This window comes from Brachyhypopomus gauderio, chromosome 13 (assembly GCF_052324685.1).
Source record: "Brachyhypopomus gauderio isolate BG-103 chromosome 13, BGAUD_0.2, whole genome shotgun sequence".
Taxonomy (NCBI): domain Eukaryota; kingdom Metazoa; phylum Chordata; class Actinopteri; order Gymnotiformes; family Hypopomidae; genus Brachyhypopomus; species Brachyhypopomus gauderio.
The window spans coordinates 10,203,266-10,222,092 of record NC_135223.1 but is presented as its reverse complement, the minus strand read 5'-3'; the positions used below and the strand labels follow the sequence as shown (position 1 = coordinate 10,222,092).

At 49.7% G+C, this 18,827-nt stretch overlaps 1 protein-coding gene across 6 annotated transcripts in view; it reads right to left on the bottom strand.

Moving 5' to 3' along the window:
• fhod3b (formin homology 2 domain containing 3b) overlaps positions 1-18,827 on the bottom strand; it is a 98,872-nt gene that overhangs the window by 11,149 nt on the left and 68,896 nt on the right. For 2 of the 6 annotated variants that reach the window (XM_076970765.1, XM_076970766.1), the window contains exons 6-19: positions 16,661-16,755; positions 14,763-14,874; positions 14,184-14,278; positions 13,910-14,053; positions 13,348-13,589; positions 10,941-11,015; positions 10,386-10,796; positions 7,925-7,996; positions 7,039-7,158; positions 6,736-6,870; positions 6,006-6,056; positions 4,873-5,051; positions 2,477-3,022; positions 1,164-2,062 (exon numbers count right to left, since the gene is read on the bottom strand). In XM_076970765.1, coding sequence (XP_076826880.1) covers positions 1,164-2,062; positions 2,477-3,022; positions 4,873-5,051; positions 6,006-6,056; positions 6,736-6,870; positions 7,039-7,158; positions 7,925-7,996; positions 10,386-10,796; positions 10,941-11,015; positions 13,348-13,589; positions 13,910-14,053; positions 14,184-14,278; positions 14,763-14,874; positions 16,661-16,755 — 3,176 coding nt within the window. The remainder of the gene's footprint in view (positions 1-1,163; positions 2,063-2,476; positions 3,023-4,872; positions 5,052-6,005; positions 6,057-6,735; positions 6,871-7,038; positions 7,159-7,924; positions 7,997-10,385; positions 10,797-10,940; positions 11,016-13,347; positions 13,590-13,909; positions 14,054-14,183; positions 14,279-14,762; positions 14,875-16,660; positions 16,756-18,827) is intronic. The other 4 variants (XM_076970767.1, XM_076970768.1, XM_076970769.1 and 1 more) reach the window with 4 other exon arrangements.

Below are 18,827 nucleotides of genomic sequence, written 5' to 3'. Positions count from 1 at the left end.
GCACGCCCGTTCTGTCCGCTGCTCGGGTTTTCAGCTAACTGGTGTGATATTCATCTAAAGTCCCACACCCAAGATTATAAAAAGGTTCCAGTTGGTCCTCACCAACATAAAATGAACAGGAATGGAATTTCTTTAATGTGGGTAATTAGTAAGAAGTGGCTTCCTGAGATAATAGCAAATCGAGCTACTCTCAGAGCGGCACGCTTAAAACGCATGCACCCGCACCTGAGGGCTATTTTTGGGACTTTGATGGGGAATATTCCTGGAGCGAGAGAGAGAGAGAGAGGCACGACGGTACTCTTTCATTGCCAAACAGAGGGAGGAGAGGGGGGGGGGGGAGGGGAGCTCGGAATGGCCCGAAAATCAGAAGCAGCTGCAGAGGCTGGTTCTGAGCAGTCGAGAGAACCTCTGACCAGGCCACCGCGCACACATCTCTAACGTGCCGAGAGGAGCATACATCATCGGCCAATCCTCTAAAATACACCAGAGAACACTGGCCATGTTTTCCCGCACCTCCTCCCGATATCGCTATTTCAATATATCTTCTAACAAAGGGAGCACTCGACGCCTTCGTATGTCATCCGGGCGTTCATCACGGCGTGCCAAAGGTCTGTTCCGACAAGAATCACGTGAGCACTCGGGAAAGGGGGCGGGGCTTATGGCCTGCGACGGAGCGCACACACTGCCCAGAAGGGCTGGCACAAAGGGTGGCGAGGTGGACCGCAGGGTAGCTCCGGGGAGCACGAGGGAGTGGCGGCTGGGGGGGTGAGGGCCGGGGTTGGGGCCCAGGTTTGGGTGGGGGCGGGGTTGGGGGATTTATGCGATCCAGACCAACCCTCTGATGGGCCTTTTAGATAATGTGGGAGAGTCCATCAGAGACGATCAGGTGCCGCACACTAGGCTGACCTAGATTCCGGCCTGCTTTGAATCTGGCGTGCTCATGGGACGGGGAAAGGAGTGCGCTGACACAACCAAGGCAAAAGACACGCGGTAATCTACACCACGTGTCTCACTGAGGAGTCCTAAAAGCTAACCTGACATGTGTCTTAGCTAGAAAAGATAAGATGTTTGTGCAAGTCTGGGACAAGATCTTAAATCTTAATCGACATCAACAAAGCAAAACATTACTGAGTGTACACTGAGAGTTACATGACCTTGCTTACCTTTGTAACAAGAAGCTCCTTCGACTTGATTTCAAAGAGGTGCTCTAGCTTGGCTGTGTCTACTTTGACCGGGTCCAGTTTGGACCACAGCGACTCCTTGCAGTGCTTCTGGCTTCCGTACTGCCAGTCTGTGGGCCTCACCTCACTCCAGAACAGCCGGATGGTCTTCCTCTTCTTCTGGAAGAGTGGCGGCTCACCCCGGCCATGCTGAAGGGAGCTGACGTGCGATGGCGAGACCGAGGCCACCGAGGGTGGGGGAGGGGGAATCATCACGCCCGGGATGGGGGGAGGCGGCGGGCAGCCAAACAGGGGAGGAGGGGGAGGGAGGTGGGGTATGCAAGGTGGCGGGGGTGGGGGTGCCGTGTGGTCCACAGTGCCGCCCACATCGCCCGTGTCCAAAATGTCCGCGTCGTCCTCCTCCTTCAGGTCCGTGAAGTCCAGCTCTTTGATGCGGAGCTCGCGGGGCACGGCCATCAGCTGCTCCCAGATGTGGTCCGACTCCTTCTTGGGGGGCGCGGGGTCAGGGAGCGGCTTCTCCTGGGGCTGCCTCTCCTTCCCCGCGTGCTCCGCCTCCTGGGGAGGGACCAGGCCCTTCACCAAGTCCCCAAACTTCTCAGCTACGGAGCGCACGTTGCCCTGGTTGTCCAGGTGTTGCGCCTCCATCTTCTTGGCGGTCTCCTCACCCGCCTGCCGTCGCGCCTCCAGTGTGGTGATGCGGCAGGCTAGGCTGCCCACCTGCGAGTCCTGGGCCGAGCCCTCTCGCCCTTCCTCCTCCTCCTCCTCGGCGGCGGGCTTCTTGTTCTGGGCATACAGCATGTCCAGCATGAAGCGCTTGCTGTGGAGGACTTTGCCGCATTGCTCGTTGACGTCCGCCACCTTGACGCACTTCGCCCACTGGCCTGATGGGAGGAGAGAGGCCAACCATGAGTCATGCAAATGGAGCTTCTAAACGTGATGAGCTTGAAAATCGAGCAACTCGAGTGATTAAGAAGACATAACAATAGCATTTCCAGGGCTCCTGCCCATTCCTTGTGAAGAAAGTCCAGACCTTTTGCAATCCTGACTATCTATGTTTTATTGCTATTTGTAAGGCCATTAACTGTACTGTATTATGGAAAAAGAAAAACGTGAAATATAATGTGCATTTAGAGGACCTTGAAACTATATTTCTTTGACCACATAACGCCCAGAATACCACATTTTCCAAAACACTTTCTGAACCTCTATTATTTTCCAAGCTTGCAATTAAATGCTTTAAATTGCATCGTTTTGCAGACATTCCCGAGCCTTCCAAGGGTGCAGCTGTCACTTACCTGAGTCGTTGTCACTCGAGTGCTTCTCCTCTCGCTCCTCACGTTCCAGAGTACTGCTGGCTGAGGAGATGCTGGACGCCGAGCAGTTGTCCTTTTCGTTCAGCTCCTCGTTCTTCCTCTCCTTCTCGCTAAGGGCCTCCTCATCCCTCTCCCTCTCCTCTACCTCCCTCTCCGACATCTGCTCTTTCTCACGCTCCTCCTCCGCCCCGGCCTCCTCCGCCGTCTCCGTGTCTGTGGGTTCCTCCGTCTCGTCTTCGTCCCCCTTGTCCCCTTTCCTCCTCACTCCTTCATGTCTGCCCGCGTCCTGCACCTCTCCCTTCTGCTCCTCCTCCTCTCCTCCTCTCCGCCTCCCTCTTCTGCCCAATCTGTCCGTCTCTGCCCGTCTTGCAGGCTCTGTGCGGGGGACGGACTGAGGGACGTCCCTCTCCTCCACGGGCCTGGACTCCTCCGCCAGCTCCAGGCTCCGCTGTGGCCCAGACGCACCAGGAGATGCAGGGAGAAGCAGAGCAGCTGTCTGCCCGGACCGGCCCGGCTCTGGCTTTGCTTCTGAGGAAAAGAAAAAAGGATGGAAAGGATGTAAGGTTAGCACCCTTTACTGAGGCTCCGGCCAAGTCCCATGGAACGGCTTTCAGACACGAGGAACATTTGCAATCACCCCGACAGCCAAAATAAATATTTAAATAATCATGGCTTTGAAGCCGTGTAAACCCAGGGAGTAATATCCTGATTGTCTATATCAATATTCAGCAAAAATAAATGAATTAAATGCATATAGCAACAATAAATAAATAAAAGGAAATAAAAGGGGATGTTTGGGGGTTGATCTCAGTATCCAGGACAATCAAACTTGGCCTTTATTATGAATCCTATAAGGTGCTTGAGTGCCTGTGTGCCTGCTCTGTGGCTGGTCTGCGTGTCTGCGTGACTGCTCTGTGTGACTGCTCTGCGTGACTGCTACATGGAACTACTCTGTAGGGCTCCTCTCTGCATTCATTTGTCCTTGCTAACCGCGCAGGCCTGAGCGCCCTGCCCCCACACGGTCACGGCCAGCTCCCTCTTACCGTAAACCGCGCTGCACCTTCTGCTCCATATTTGGAAACATAAACAAACGAAGGAAATGCAAACCTGCCGGAGCATGGGGGATGACAAAGCAAACCAACTGACAGAGCGCCTAAGAAACTTCACACTGCGTCTGGGGTCATGGAGCCTGTCGCTCTAGTTGCAATCGAGGCGCATTGTGCATGATTCATCGCACGGTTGAACCAGCGCAGGTCAACATCCATGGGCTTCCCAGCACCGCTGACCAGCGCTGAACAAATGCCTTGCTTCCGTGCTCTTAGACATTTGCATAAGAGCTGCATGGGAACTCGGACTTTGAGGGCACTCATTTCCTCTGCGGGTTGGATGCCTCCCGAAAACAGCCACATATCTGTTTGTAAGGAAGCTTCTGTCCATCATGCTTATTTGGAAACTATATATTAAGAGCTAGGCCATATTTTTAGACGATATTTTAGTCATCCAACTATGTTTCTAATTGGAAACCAAGCAGGGTAAGAGGGTTTACATTTTACAAATACAGGATATGAAATTAAGCCATGGTTGGCTGAATACAGCCAGGCCTTGTGAAATTTACAACCGAATGAGTTGATTCAGTTGATCTCTTGAAAAACGTACTGACCCCATTTACTCTAGATGCAGTTTAGAACAAACACCAGCTTATTCAGCTAGTTCCCAGCAGTCCTGGCCGCCCAAGCCTCTCGTGCTGAACCGAGATGGAGCAGTGGCTTCGGTATAAGGAGACGACCATTCTCTTTAACTGCAGCACGGACCACACCACTATCCCATTACACATGCCTGACCAGAAGCTCTTCCCCAAGGCTCCGTGGGCTGTAAATGAAGCAGCCTCAGGTCAGAGCCCTCATCTCCGCCATCATTAAAATAAACGCCATGGATTTCGTCCCTCGTTCTTCTCATGGTGCAATACCAGTCCACCCCCCCCCCCCCCCCCCCCCCCTCCCAAATCTACCTTCTCATCCAGTCTGGCAGAGGGAGCCCGCCAGACCCGGTCCAGCCGATTCTTATCTCAAACGTGTGAAACTAAATCCCAGCGCTAACAGCGTGGCGGCCATATGGTCACAGATGTAGTCGAGATGGCTGCCAGCACTGCAGCCTCTAGTCGTTGTTGATCATCTCGAGAGCAGATGTGGTAGAGCATCAACACACTCAAAGATGCTCAGTGTCTGTTGACCGCTCCGACGCATGCTTGGGACTGACCTCCACTACACTTTGGTCTTGCTGAACGTTTCTGGAGGGATTCTTTAGCTGAAGGCCAACTACATGCATGTTAGGTCACATTTCAGAGTGTACAGGGGCTAACGGGTCTAGCAGGAACTCACTCTGTGAGGGGTGCGTCCGCGTGTCCTCCTGAGACCCCGCGGCGGAGAGAGTGAGACAGCGGGAGCCACTGGAGGTGCGTGTCTTCAGGCTGAGTGTGATCTCCGTGCGTCCCCGCGGCAACGACGTCGCTCGCTCCCGCTCGCACTCCTGCCCCGCCAGCCTCTCCACCTGCTTACACCTCGAAACAGAGACACGCCCGTCCATGAGCCGCCCGGATCTGATCCACAGACCCTCCGCTCATGCCAGACCAGCCTGTCCTGGTCTTTAAGCAAACGGCGTCTACTTGTTAGGCCTGTTTGGACTTTGGACAAGATTTCCACTAACCTAAAACATCCACTGGTACCCACGGTCTACACTGGATGGCCGTGTTCACTAAGCGTGCACCAAAATGGATGATGAACAGCATAATGAAGTTCTGACTTCAAATGAAAGAATGGGAGTTTTAATGTTTTACATTTACAATCATTTGGGTTTCACTATGCGTCTATGTATGACTTGCATACTTCTTTATTAAAGGTGCCAAAACAGATTCAAAACATTACTCCTTGCTTCTTATCAAGAAGCAAAAGCCAAGAGCAACATTAGCTATACCGCTAATAAAACCCACATGTCTTTTTTCCACTATATAATATTTCCTTCCTATCAGCTGAAGTTGGCTTAAGCATTGTAGAACAGTGTGATCATTAGATTATCTACTGTTCACATAGGAGTTTAAGATAAAAACATACATGCGATAATATCACGCTGGATAAGATCTATCACAAATACAAGAACACTCGGAGTCCAGATGCCACTGCCAGAGTCTGCTTTAGAGCGCGGGAGCCCATGTCTACAGGAATTACACAGCTCACCTTGTTTCTTTGTACACGTCTGAATCAGCAGCCAAGCACGCGGCTCTGGGCGCCAGGTTTCACCTGCGGTGGCCTTCTCATTGGCTGCTGGTTTCAGCGTGCCTCTCCTATGTTTCAGCACCGTTACACTACTAACTGCTTAGAGATGTGGCTTAGAACCCTGTGATGCAACCACTCTGGACTGCAAAATGTTGGCCAGTCGGTGGGATTCGTGTGAGGAGCGTGACAGGCCTGGATGTGGCGTGCTGTGTGATGTCAGGGTCTGTGGAGGAGTTCAGTACCTCTCTTCACGAGCATGTCTGATCTCTTCTCTCTTGTTTTCATAGTCACGACTGAAACGAGGAAACATAAATAAGAAAGAAATTATGTTCAAATACATTTATCATATGTGTGGATGCATTGTACATATACACATACACATACACAAAGCTATCAAACAGCAGACACACTGGCTGCCCAAATGGACCTAGAAAGTACTTTCCATGGCCTTCATGATCAGCCAATGATCAGCACACCAAACCACCATTCAGGGTCTCAATGTGTTGCATTCTCAGACAGGCTTAGCAAAGGCCATAATAAGAAAAGACAACTCAGCAGAGTTTGGAAAACAACACCACTGGTGTCAGATAAAAAGCTGGAAGCTGTTGTCAGACCTCCGCTCCTCCCCCAATAGAGAGACACCTCAGACCAGCGTAGGTCTCAGCTCAGCTTTGCCCAGTCTGGTGGAACCCTTTGTACAGTTACGCTACCCATACCCTTCCATACAGTTACCCTACCCACACCCTCCCATACAGATAGCCTACCCATACCCTCCCATACAGATAGCCTACCCACACCCTCCCATACAGTTACGCTACCCATATCCTACCCATACAGATACCCTGCCCATACAGATACCCTATCCAAACCCTCCCATACAGATACCCTACCCATACCCTGCCCATACAGTTACCCTACCCATACCCTCCCATAATCCTCAAATCTGTTAATGAAGGGAGGAAAGGCACTGACTTGAAACGGCTCCTCTCCTCGCATTCTATTCTGTGCAACCTCTCCTCCCTCTCCAGACGTCTCCGCTCCCGCTCCGCTGCCAGAGACTCCTGGTGCTGCCTGTGGGATGAAGTCAGCAGACCTCCCAGAGCAGGCCTAGGGAGACAGGGGTGCATGTCAGGCAGGACACCAGGAGCCTGACAAAGCTGCACAAACCTGCTAGAACCCCCGGACAACAAGCATGCCGCGCATTCAAAGGCCGTGAAGTGTCAAATGTGAGGCGTCACCTAACCGAGCCCATATGTAGATTAAAATGTAAGTAACCTGTCGGGTCTGATGTCCGTGGCTGGGCCTCCCGTAGAGATGCAGCGGTTATAGGGAGTAGAGGCGGCGTTAGACACACCAGACGTCCTGCCCGGGAATGTGCCTGCATAACCATTTTGCCTGAAAATTAGGAAATTAAAGTCAATCAGAATTGCTTCATGCCAATATCAAAATGACAGGCCACCCCAACGTAGGGCACAACAGTCAAATGCAGGATGCAATGGCGGACGCACAAGAAGCGTTTTCAAAGCACATTCAGGACTGATTCATTTGCCAACATTGCCATCACAAAAATGAAGTTGCAACACAGACCTGGGCATAGGCAACATCACTTCCAGTTGCAGCACAGCACAGCACTGGCCCATGGGAAGAGCCTTCTATCTGACCAATAGCACAAGCAGGTGTCTGGCTAAGTCCAGCTTTGCTGTGTGGGAGGGACAAAAGACAATCTTCTCAGCTAGGAATTCAGCTGCTCAGGCCAAAGTTTGGCCAGGGCCATCTACATCAGTCCAGACGAGAGCCGCCAGTACTGCTCAACACAGCACCTCGTAAATCACATGCAACAGCAACATTGGTTTGGTCTCGCTTGATCAGAAGAGCAGAAGACCATCACACTGGAAGGACCTGTGACAGTTGCCACCTGGGTGATAAAGATTGTCTTTTTTAACGGCTAAGGAAAGCGTGTTGAAATCACTCGATTTCAGACAGTGGTGATTTGCAAGCAATGTTGAGCGACCTTCAGTGGAGTGACAGTAGAAACTTTGCTATCATGCTCACGCCTCATCCAGTTTAGCGCAACTCCATTGCAGCAACACCATGCTGATGACAGATACATCCACAACCAACCTAACCCCACTGTACTGGAGCTCACTGCTGGAGCCCTTACCTGCTGACACTAGGAGAGACTCTGGAAGCGCGTGTAGAACACGGTATGTTTAAGTATCTAACATCTGAAAAACTGTGCAGAGAAGATTATAAGAACAGGTTAGGTTCAATTATCTGCAATGAAGTGAGATTACTCAAAGGCTTACCAGTACATAAAACCAGAGGAGAAAACAGTGGGGTGCAGGACAAACATGGCTAGGCATAAAAGCATATTCTGAGAAAGGCAGGTCAGATCGTGGAAGTGAATCAAAGCAGTGTTGAATCTGAATAAAAAATGTCCTTTGAAAAAATCTAAATCTAATCCTTTTAACTACCAAGATACACTCACCGGCCAATTTATTAGGTACACCTGTCCAACTGCTCATTAATGCAAATGTTGAATCAGCCAATCACATGGCAGCTACTCAATGCATTTAGACATGTAGACATGGCCAAGAAGATCTGCTCCAGTTCACACCGAGCATCAGAATGGGGAAGAAAGGTGATTTAAGTGACTGAACGTGGCATGGTTGTTGGTGCCAGACGGGCTGGTCTGAGTATTTCAGAAACTGCTGATCTACTGGGATTTTTACGCACAACCATCTCTAGGGTTTACAGAGAATGGTCCAAAAAAGAGAAAATATCTAGTGCGTGGCAGTTCTGTGGGCGCAAATGTCTTGTTGATGTCAGAGGTCAGAGGAGAATGGCCAAACTGGTTTGAGCTGATAGAGGCTACAATTCACACAGGCTCACCAAAATTGGACAATAGAAGATTGGAAAAACATTGCCTGGTCCGATGAGTCTCGATTTCTGCTGTGATATTCAGATGGTAGGGTCAGAATTTGGCATCAACAACATGAAAGCATGGATCCATCTTGCCTTGTATCAACGGGTCAGGCTGGAGGTGGAGCAATGGTTTGGGGGATATTTTCCTGCTATACTTTGGGCCCATTAGTACCAACTCTGCATCGTGTCAACACCACAGCCTACCTGAGTATTGTTGCTGACCATGTCCGTACCTTTATGACCACAGTGTACTCATCTTCTGATGGCTACACCCAGCAGGATAACGCACCATGTCATAAAGCGTGAATCATCTCAGACTGGTTTCTAGAACACGACAATGACTTAACTGTACTCGAATGGCCTCCACAGTCACCAGATCTCAATCCAATAGAGCACCTTTGGGATGTGGTGGAACGGGAGATTTGCATCATGGATGTGCAGACGACAAATCTGAAGCAACTGCGTGATGCCATCATGTCAATATGGACCAGACTCTCTGAGGAATGTTTCCAGTAGCTTGTTGAATCTGTGCTACAAAGGATTAAGGCAGTTCTGATGGCTAAAGGGGGTCCAACCTAGTTCTTGCAAGGTGTTCCTAATAAAGTGGCCAGTTAGTGTATATTGTAAGGCAGTTGAAACAAATATTGTTACCTTGCAATTCACTGAACAAAAGAAATGTCACACTACCATCATGGAATGTCCAAGAATACCAAACGAACTAAATGACCCTCACTACTTAGTGATCAATCATGACTTCCTCGATAATGATGGTGAATCTGAGTAAATATCTGTAGAAGAACAACACAGTAATTGACCCTGCAGATGCCTCCATTAGCATCCAGAGTAGCTACTGTAACCTTGATTCACTTTGTTTGGAGCTGTGGATATAAAGCGTGAAACATGCCTAACCCATCCCACAAAGCACTCTCATCTTCAGATGGTCCTTTGAGCGAAGGATCTTGTAGGCGCCATCCAATACATTTGCCCCTTTTACTTGGTTGGATTTATGGCCTTGTCTCCACTTTGGAGTGGTACAATGCAATAGTAAAAGGCAGATGAGTTATAAATGTCAGTTAAAGTTAACATCCTTCTGGGACCTTTTGCTGCTTCGGAGCAGCTGCAGTGAGGAAAGGGGAGATTTGTGCTCCAAACCTTCTGCCGTGGTGCATTCCATCAAACACAGCGGAAGCAACATGTGGCACGCAGAACGTCACGATTTACTGGGGCCACATCCATGCTGGTATCAGCATCTCTCTTTAAGCCACAGCACGGCCCGCTGCTGAAGGCCCATGCGTGCTGGTATGGTGTTTCTCAAGGATGCACACGGATGCTCTACATGTTTTCAAAGCAGGTTTGATGAAAGAGGCAGGACAGAAAGCGTCGCCTTTCACAAGCAAGCCACAGATCTGGCAAGTCCAAGCTGCTCTGGAACAGCCGAACATCACCAGTATGTGGCCCTAGTTGCCAAAGCTTGAGAGCTAGCAATTTTTTTGTGCTTTGTTTCAGAATAATGCATGTCTGAACTACATAATGTACCCGAGTGCAAAATTTGGAAGGCACGTCCTCACCCGTATCAGTTTCATTCACAGTAAGTTATCAGTTCCTGATCCAAATATGTGGTTCCGTCATATAGGCAAGACTGTGAGGGGGCGTAATCGGTGAGTGGTGAGGGGCATTTTTACAGCTATCTGCTCTACCTGGAGCGCTTTTCTGCATCTTGGCCCTTCTGGCCTTGCGGGGTCCCCACAGGCACCTCATCCAAGTCTGATGGGCAAGAGGAGAGAAGGGAGGAAGAGGAGAGAGCAGGGGGGGAGAGTGGTTCTTCACTGGGGGAGGTGGAGGCAGAGGAGGTGACAGAGGAACCCCTGGAGGGGAGGGCCCCCAGAGACCTGACGGAGGCCCAAGAAGACAGATTGCAGGGCCCGACGTCAGGGGTTATGAGAGGGGCAGACTCTGGGGCTCTGTGGATGACCTTGGTCTCGGAGCAGATGCGGATGCTTTCCTGGACCTCTGAATCGTCAGCTCTGGGGATGAGGTTGACCATGCATTTAAAGGGCAAACACAAGCTAGAAGCCTCTTCTCTGATCGCTACAGTGGGCGCCATCCAGCTATAAAATGACAGAACAGCTCAGCAGAGGGTCGAGTAAGAAATATGTTAGAGCAATCACTGATGTTAGTGAGTTATGGGAAGAAACAGCATTTCTAGAAAGCATTTCTAAAACACGACACTCTGAGAACCCGTTCCGGAGTACCTGCCAGGTCCCTGTCTAGAGAGCTGAGTGTTTTGAAGCTCCCGATCTTCCTCCTCCTCCTCCCCCTCGTCCTCTCTGTAGTGGAAAGGAGGGATCGAGGTTTGGATGGAGGTATGGAAGAGGGGAACGAAAGAGAGCGGAGAAGAGGAAAACAGGACAGAGAGTGCACATAGACAACAAGATGGCTGATGTCACGGCATGCGTCGACGACAGACAGAACGAAGAACACTCCAACACAAACGAGAGAGAGAGACAACATCCAGTCAGTTGGGGAGAACGCACACATCAGCCTTTTGACTTTCCTGCAAATATTCTCAATACCACTTAACATACCATAAACAAAGTACTTTAGTGCACAGAAAACTCCTAGTGAAGACATTTCAGCTTGCTTACATACATCAGACTTTCAATGATGGAGGTTATACAGGTTTCAATGATGCCATTGGGAATTCATTTTAGCTTTGTGAAAATTCTCAAAAGATCATAAATATTTCACAAACTTGACTAACCAATCAAAAACAGTCAATCAAATGCAAAAATGCGTAAAAAAATGTATAAGCACTCTCTTTCACTGATACCTCACTATAAACCTCAATATTCTACCTGCTGTATCCTCAGTTGTAGCTGATTGGAAGCAACTGGTGAAACAGAAGACCCATCCATTACTCAACTACTGACGACCTGCCCTCAGTACTCGGGCTTTACCAGAGCGGAGAGCATCTCATGGGAGAGTCCAGGGACATACCACTGTAAGGTTCCCTTTCCCTCTCACTGGGCTGGTATTTATTACTAATATGGAAAACACAGGACTTCAAAGGTCTACCGAATTTCCTGTGGTGGGCCAGTTAACAGGCTTCAGGATCAGATGACTAACTGAGATGAATTCAACTATCTGCCAGATGGGCCGCGCAGGAGAAAGAGATGCCTGCAAGCCCCTCCCCTCAGAACGGAGGCCTGTGATCAGTAATCGAGTTAACATCGACAGACTCGCTTGACGCTGGGCACACAATGAAGCGGGGGTGGATATAGAAGCGAGAGGAGAAAAGAGAGTGAGGTGAGAAGAAAATTAGAAGAGAGAAAAGCACCCATGGGCTCAGGGAGTCACTAAGACACACCCCTGCTTCACAGAGCTACCCAGCACTGCAGACAGTTGAGATCAGAACGTCCTTTAGAAACTACATTTATTACACGCCACAAGTGTCTCAGAGATCAAAACAACACCACTGTACTGCTGCTGATGTGTTATGGATCGATCAGTTTCAGGCTCAAGGCCAAGTCCGTACCTCAGCCGACTGCAATTAAAGGCTCCTTTTCACCTGGAGAAAGTTGTCTTTGAACCTGCGATGGTTTCATTAATTAACTAGTACCGAACGTTTCTGTTTCGAAGGCGCCGTGCCTCAGTATCACCTCTGGTCCGATCCGCTCACAGACACCAACCGCACCAGCACACACTACGCCTCCCTCCACCACCACCCCCGCATTCCGCGGCGCTGGAGGAGCTGAGCTGTACCTGGAGTGGACCGCTGCCTCGTGTGACCTTGCTGTGGGGAGAACGTGGCTCCCCACAGACTCAATGGAGGCTTTTATTACTGTTAAAAATGATATATCGCTCTGGTACATGGTCTGGGGACTTGTCTAGGTAGCCCGTCATTGTGCCTTATAAAAACAGAAAATGGATACAGTTGAAGTAATTAAACGATATAATGACTGGATGAATAACCAATAAAAGTGCCCTAGCTGTGAGATATGGCACAGTAATGCAGCCTGCGGCGTGATACGACGCTGAAAAGCACACACGGCACATATCTTCCCGTCTCAGGCTTCCTGCTGGCTCCTGGGGCCCTGCCTCTCTGCTTCCTGCCAGTTCCTGAACGTGGGTGTGATTAATCTCAACGTCACTCCGCCGTAGCACAAGCACTCTGTCTTTTCCCTTTGCGTCTTAATTAAATTCTCCATCTCCATCCGGAACTCGCAAACTTTCTTGTCAGAGGTAACGTGATAGAACATCCAATATAAACCCGTTTCCTTTCCGCAAAAAGTCAACACATCCAAAAAGAGTTTTAGGAAATGCAACTAAAATTCAGCACAAAGATGATTTTAGAAATTAAAACTGCAACCAATGTTAAGAAGAATTAGTATACTATTGCTTATTGGCAGCAGGTATACGATGTACATAATAAAATGTCACCACTTTCCATAAGCTAATGTTCAGAGTTAGATGATACGTTATATATACTCTTATGCTATATTCCTATTCTTAAGTTGCTAATGTGTAGAGTTCAGCTGTCTGTGAATGGTATTTGCGTTTATGCACCTTTAAAATAGTACACCTGCAGGAGACCACCTGGACGTATGGTCTAAACATATAATTTTCCCATACACATTCTCACTCTCACGGTTCCCTCACCTCTCTGTGACGTCCTCTATCCTCTGGCCGCTAAAAGGCAGGAAGTTGGGGGTGTGGCTGTGACAGGGAGAGGCTGGCGCGGAGGCGTGTCCCTTGCCGTTCTGCAGGGAGTGTCTTCGGCTGCGTCTGCGTTCCAGGCCACGCCTCTCAGGGGTGCCCCCCACGCTTGCACGCCGCCTGTCTTTGCGGCCCACTGGAGGCGGAGGCGTTTCATCATCACCATCCTCGTGACGAAGAGTCATCTGATAGACACAGGCCTAATTAATACATTTTCATAGCAAGGAAATAGCACACGTATTACATATGGATAATATGTAATACGCATATGTATATTACATATAAAAATATGTAATATGTCTATACATATGAATGTAACATATGGGTAAGAACTGACAGTTTTGGCCAATCATCCAGTCATCACATCACAGAAGATGATAAGCAGTATATAGCTTCATCCAACCATTCAGTTAAAACCCAGTTTATTGAAAGTGGCGTTCAGCATCTTTGAGGAGTGATTGGATGACATCCTGTTTCTCTGGTGTCTGATTGGGTGGATTCTGACCTCGTAGATGTTGAACTGCTCCAGCAGATCCAGGTCCGTGCCCTTTCGGCTCAGGTGCCTCTGTGTGATGGCCTCGATGCCCTGCTCCTCCAGACAGTCCACCACGTCATAGAACGAGTCCTGGTCCGGTAAACCCGCAAGCGTCTGGGAGGGGCGCGGAGAGAGGGTTTGGGGGTGGGGTTTTTACTGCAGACACACCCACTGGGGGGCGGAGCCACCGAGCCTTTGGGCCCACTCTTACTGTTCTTGGTTGGGTGGAGCTTCAGCCACTGACCTTGTTGATGAGAGTCATGACATACACCAGCAGCTCTGTGTCCACGCCGTCCTTCTCATCCAGGATCTCCATGGCATTGGACCACAGCCTATGACCTGTAGGCAGGTTTGAAATGAAGAGTCCTCAAAACAGGTGTAATCATTACCCTCTCGTTTACTTATGTTCCCTCCACGTTTTGCTAGCCCTTCTGATCCTGCAGGTAACCCAAGCCCACAGTGGGAGTCTTTATCAATAAAGACGCAGCAGTCTGGAGAAGCTAGCCCCCGAGGCGCACCTTGGCCTGCCACTACGCTCAGGCAGCAGCAGTGGAGAGCAGTGGAAAGTCCGCCTCGTGGGCCGTTGTAAAACGACGATAAAGTTCTTAAATGTTCTTAGGTTTCCCAGCTTTTACACGTGTGCTGCACAACATTTACAACGACACGCTTAAGACGGTGACACAAAGGAGTGGAATTTGGAACGGCACCCGCTTTAGTGCAGGGAGCAACTACGGCTCAGTCACGCAGAAAAAGCCTAGAAATCCCAAAAAAACAAGTAATAATCCTCCAATAATCCTGGAGAACATGTGCGTGCGGGTTTTACCTCGCTTACTGTCTGCAGCACCGACAGCCTGGACGAGAAGAGCAGCATTTGGTTCTGTGTATTCCACAAACACCAGCAGCAGCTTCAGAGCAGTCTTAACCACCAGACGGAACTACACACACAGAGGAAACACTGTCACTGTAATCATACTGCACGCATGCACACTTTGAGCACTGTGATCCACAGTGTCATCTCCTGACGTAAGGAGGTAGGGTTTGAGGAGCACACCACGTCTCTTCTCCCCTCACACTTGTCTAAAACGCCCCCGGCACGAAAACGCTCAGAGGCCCGGCAAAACGCTCAGATGGTCCTGTGCCACCACAGAAGGGCCAGACGCCCGAACTGGTGTGGGAAGGTTCCGGCGCACAGCTCCTGTTTAGATGCCCCCAAGATGGACTCCCCGTGATTGCTGTTCCAGAAGCTTCCACGGTGGCTTTCGTGAGCTGCAGGGGAACGCTACTGTCAGTGGGATGCTCTCTCCCAGTGCTGCGTAATGGAGAAGCCAGAGGAAGGAGCAGTGGCTAATTTATAAAGCTGTCAGCTTCGGAGCCCCATAAAAAACACACGGGGGAGGCTTCCGTCCAAAAACAATATACAAGTATTCTCAGGAGTAACGAGAGAGAGGACAGTGGAGAGGGAAGGTGGGCGGGGCAAGGGTGAGAGAGCTATCAAAGGGATTCCAGAGGACAGGACAAAGTGAAAAAGATTGGACCGTGTGTGTGTGTGTGTGTGTGTGTGTGTGTGTGTGTGTGAGTGGCAGAGTGACAGTCACAGGGACATGGGGGAGGAGGGATCAGTTTTGATGAGAATCAATGTGACTAGATGGATGTGTGGTCCTGCACAGGGAGAGCCTTAGGATCCGGGAAGCCACACACACACACACACACACACACACACACACAACCACACACACACACACACACAACCACACACACACACACACACACACACACACACACACACACACACACACACACACACACACACACAGCATGCCCTGCGCAGCCTTTCCCCAGAGAAGAAATAGAGGACAGTTTATCAAGCAGGGAGGCTAAATATTGAGTGTTTCATAACTGACTGCGGCCGTGTTAGGGTGGTGCTGGTGTACCATCGGTACGGTGTACGTTTCAGGAGCACCAGAGAGGTCAGCCAGGCTTTACCAAAATGATGTAGGGCACAGGGCTTCATAATGGATTGAAGAATACGGCATGATCCAGGACTTTCAGTGTCAGCGTTGTTCACGACACGATTGTCTACATTTGTAGATGGGCTGTTTATGGGGATGTCAACGACATCGATGTGTCAAAACGCCCAGGTCAGTACAAATACATGTAAAAGTGTGAACTGAATTAATTCCCAGTAAGCTAAATGGAAACCTAAGCAATCTGGCCCCTTAACCTGGCAAACACGAACATTTGGGATAAAAGGTTATTTGTATCACACGGTAATGGATTGCGAGTGCTGGCTTCAGTAATGTACAGTTCACCATTTACCTGTATCTAGGGACTGGGACCTATATTAGGTTACAAGTGCTACTGTAGCATAGTAAGTGCATATAAAAAATGTTTTTACAAACCGTCTGTTTCTTGGGGGACGTGAACAGTTTATTTAAACAGAGCCATGACAACTTGAGATGAATGATCTAAGTCAAGCCTCTGGAGGTTAGTGTCTGTTCAGAACTTCGTTCAGACGACCACGTGCACCTGCTGAGTGAGGACTGGCGTGGGGGAGCTGACTAACCAAAGTAAAACAGGTTGCTCGGTATGTTAATTTTGTGGGAACTTGCCACTTTAAATTACTTCAAATTTACATATTTTAAAGGCTACTTCCTGTGTCAGACTTCCTGGTGCCAGAAAGCCAAAGAGGCGTTCAAGTTATTGTATATCTTCATCTGGTACCTTAGAGCCCACCAGCGCGTACAGCCACTGCACCACTTCATTGTGTCCAATCAGGCCGTTCATCCCATCCACGTACAGCATGATCTGCCCAAGAGCTGAGAGAAACAGGGAGAGAGAGAAGGGGGGAGAGAGGGAGAGAGGGAGGGAGGAGGGAGGAGGGATAGGGAGAGGGGAGAAAGAGTTAATATGGATATATGGTTTCTATAGTTGACCGCGAGCACAGTTCCAGAGAGGGATGAGAGATTCCTTGTGTGTGTGTGTGTGTGTGTGTGTGTGTGTGTGTGTGTGTGTGTGTGTGTGTGTGTGTGTGTGTGTGTGTGTGTGAAGCCTTCGGCATGAGCATACGTGTGAATGAGTAATTGGTGGCATGTGGGCTATACCTCTGTGACTCAGACTGTACAGTGTGCTGTTGATACCTAAGTGAGGTCATGACGGTCGTGAACTTTACGGCACATCCCAACCGCTCCTTCTCCCACAGTGCGTGCACACACACACACACACACACACACACACACACACACACACACACACACACACACACCACACACACACACACAATGAAGCATGCATACACGTACACATGTATACTGCAGAAACTACAGAAGAATGTTTTTTGGAAAGACAAATGAATCAAAAGCTACTACTGTTAACAATTACAGTCTATGGAATTGTACCACCGTCTATAAAAATTACAATGCATGAAAGCACAATGACGCAGGACAGGAAAGCCTTGCTTGGGCTTTGATCCTCATGAGACTGTTGCCATGGCGCGCACACACACACACACACACACACACACACACACACACACACACACTGCTGTCATGTATTCCATATATCTCTGTAGCGTTTATGGGTTATTTCTATTCACTTGTGTATTACTTCAGCTAAATAACATACACAGCCTTAACCTTAACGTACAATGTGATTCTTTTAGTTTAGCAGATAAAAGCTGCAGTGTTTATTTTTTGTTAAATAAAACACAAGCACACACATCCAGTGAACCGCTAATCGTGGAGCCTGTGCTGTCGGGCCGGCCGGACGGCGGGGAGCAGGGCGCATAAAGAGGGTCGTAAGTGGACCGGGCCAGCGGGGGGGGGGGCTCAGAAACACGGGGCTTCCGCCCGCCAGCAGCAGAGGACAGATAAAACTCAGCACGCTCACACAGGCTGGGGGGGGGGGGGGGGGGGGGTTGTTGCAAGTCAGTGTGACATTGACGAGGCGGGGGCAGGGAAACAAGGCTCTCGGTCCTCTCGTGTCGAGCATGTATGCGATATGTGTGATGCGCCAGTGCCGATGTCACGTCCAGCATTTTAAAACCCCAAAACGTTGCCCGGGGCCGAGCGTTTCTTTCTCCAGCAGGGGGCGTGCTCTCCTAGGCGGCGGCCGGCCGAGAGGAGGAAGACACGTGGAGCCTGGTGCTCAGGCGGGGACGGAGTCTGACCGGGACAGACGGGTCTGATGGGAGGGCCCGCTCGAGGACCCGCGCCACTTGGGGAAGCGCCCGCACTCTGGTGTGTGTGTGTGTGTGTGTGTGTGTGTGTGTGAGTGTGTGTGTGTGTGTGTGTGTGTGGAGGGGCAGGGCTACACTTGGCAGCTCCCCACCACACACACGGACCAGAACCATCTCTTTTTACTGCTCCCGCATTCTCTTCCTCTGCTGTTTTTATGACGCCAGCAGAACTTTTTTCATAGTGACTTAAACATTTTGTTTTTGTGTTTTTCACCTTCATAGTAATCAGCAAAGACGATTAAAATATGACAAATACATTGATAAATCAAGTGTATGTATATGTAAATATGGAGACATATTTACATGATGCATTTCAGAAGTCATAAAAACAGTGCAGGACATCTGTGAACTCAACTGCACCAGAAACTGCAGTCCAGCCACCTGAGTTATTAATAGCTGTTTTGACAGAGCCTGGAGGATAAGTGGAAGTCTCCTGACCCAGCGGTGACACTCAAGCCCATTGAGTGAGGCTGTGAGCCCGCGGTGCTGTGGCCATACGGCTCGCCTGTCACCCACTGTCACTCGCAGCCACGAGACTCCCCCCTTTACCTGAAACAATCCCTCTAATCTGGAGACGGGCCTGCTGCACCACTGAGTGCCAGGTTCCCATACAGGACAGAGGCATGGAAAGAAGAGAGAGAGAGGGGGAGAGAG